The following is a 1,926-nucleotide window of genomic DNA, read 5'->3' on the forward strand; positions in this document are numbered from 1 at the left end:
CCATCTGCTAATGCAGCCACTGGTCTCCCCAGTTCCACCGTACAGCCCTGCACCGCTCCTCACTGGAGGGACACACGGACATCCTGCAGAAGCTGCTGGACAGCGGGGCCACCGTCGACTTCAGGGACCGGGTGAGGCTGGATCCTGCCCTTGGCTCCATGCTGGTCTGAGCCTCTGGGCATAGCACAGACAGCAACAATGGGGTTCAGGTCCCTGCAGCAGGATAGCGTTGTCCCCACCACTGAGGTGGCTGTGGGCAAGGGTCTGCCAGCTCAGCCCAAGCAAAAGGACTGACTGGGGTGGGGGACGGACATGGAGTGGGGCTGTCCCCTGACATGACACAGCTCTGTGTGCCCAGCTGGATTGCACTGCCGTACACTGGGCTTGCCGGGGGGGGCACCTGGAAGCTGTGAAGCTGCTGCAGGACCGTGGTGCAGACCTCAACGTGAAGGACAAGGTGTGCAGGGCAGAACTCGGTGGCACTGAGCTGTGCCAGGGGCATGGGCATGCCCTGGTGGACCAGGGCTGGCCCTGTATTGGGCTAGCAGGGGTGGGTCCTGAGACCCTCTGGTGTCCATCTCCTGCCCTCTCAAGCTGCTCAGCACCCCACTCCATGTGGCTACCCGGACTGGGCACCTTGACATCGTGGAGCACCTCATCCATTGTGGGGTGGACATCAACTCCCCGGACAGGGTGAGTGCTCTGGCCACTCAGCCAGCACTAGGAGGGCAACACTGATCCCCCTTCCATTGGCTGACCCCTCTGGGGGTTCCCAGTACCTGCAGTGGGGGGCCAAGCACCATCCCCCTTGTCCTCATGGGAAGGTGTGTGCACGGGGAGTTGGGCGTCCCTGTCCCCGGAGCTGGATCGCAATCCCCAGCCAGGCTGTGCCTCTCTTAGGAAGGTGACACAGCACTGCATGATGCCACACGGCTCAGCCGCTATAAGATCATCAAACTGCTGATCCTGCATGGGGCCGACATGATGGCCAAGAACCAGGTGAGTGGCACGGGCAGCACTTGCTCAATTTGCTGTGCCACTCTGGTCCCAGCCTTTTTCTGCTCGCTTTTGCAGGCTGACAAGACCCCGACAGACCTGGTGCAGCAGTGGCAAGTGGACACGCGCCATGCGCTAGAGACCAAGGAGCAACCACAGGAGGAGGCAGAGGTCCCCGCGTGATGGCACTGGGCAGAGACCAGGCGCTGGGCTCAGCTCCAGGGAGCAAGATTCAGCCCAGGCTTGTTTGTGTCAATAAAAACCAAGAAAGAGCAGTGTTTGACTCCAGGGGGCTATGGGGCTGGGCAGCCTGCGCTAGGGGTGATGGGGCTGGGGAAACTGGGTTATCCACGGAGCTGGGATATCTGGCAGCATGGACATGCACTTCCTCCTAGGTTAGGGACTCGAGTGTCGGTGACACCACGGGGCCAGGACACAAGTGGTTCAAGGGAGGCATTCCTCACTGTGGGATGCCCTGATTGCTCACAGTGCTTCAAAGTCCCACCTGGACAAGCTCAGGGAGGAAAACTACATCAAGGGTAGCTCAATCTGAGTCCACACTGTGCTGGAGGGTGGGATTGCACTGGAGAGGAGCAGTCCTATATCCCTGCCAAGCAGGCACTCTGTGGGGCTTGTTCTGTCTTCCCCACTTCCCATCCCTGTGGGGACATGGCAGCTCCTTTGCAGGCTGGGTCACTTCTGCCAAGTGCAGTGCTCATTGCTCCCTACTCAGAAACACTCCAGCTCACCCATTTACAGGAGACCCGACATCAACACCAATAGCAGGTGAACCCTGCCCACAGCCCTGAGACTTCCCACAATGCCTGATCCCTCCCCGGCCCTGCAGTCCACTCCTGTAGGTGGCAGAGGGATGCCTGCCAGGGCTGGCAAGTGGATGGGACAGCAGAGCTGGGGCAGCCAGGGCCTACC

The 1,926-nt window shown here is 60.5% G+C and overlaps 1 protein-coding gene across 1 annotated transcript in view; it reads left to right on the forward strand.

Moving 5' to 3' along the window:
* ANKRD2 (ankyrin repeat domain 2 (stretch responsive muscle)) overlaps nt 1-1,179 on the forward strand; it is a 2,385-nt gene extending 1,206 nt beyond the window's left edge. Inside the window, exons 5-9 of the mRNA XM_009870539.1 lie at nt 26-131; nt 359-457; nt 595-693; nt 901-999; nt 1,075-1,179. Coding sequence (XP_009868841.1) covers nt 26-131; nt 359-457; nt 595-693; nt 901-999; nt 1,075-1,179 — 508 coding nt within the window. The remainder of the gene's footprint in view (nt 1-25; nt 132-358; nt 458-594; nt 694-900; nt 1,000-1,074) is intronic.
* The last annotated feature ends 747 nt before the right edge of the window (nt 1,180-1,926 follow it).

This window comes from Apaloderma vittatum, unplaced genomic scaffold (genome assembly GCF_000703405.1).
Source record: "Apaloderma vittatum isolate BGI_N311 unplaced genomic scaffold, ASM70340v1 scaffold23975, whole genome shotgun sequence".
Taxonomy (NCBI): Eukaryota; Metazoa; Chordata; class Aves; order Trogoniformes; family Trogonidae; genus Apaloderma; species Apaloderma vittatum.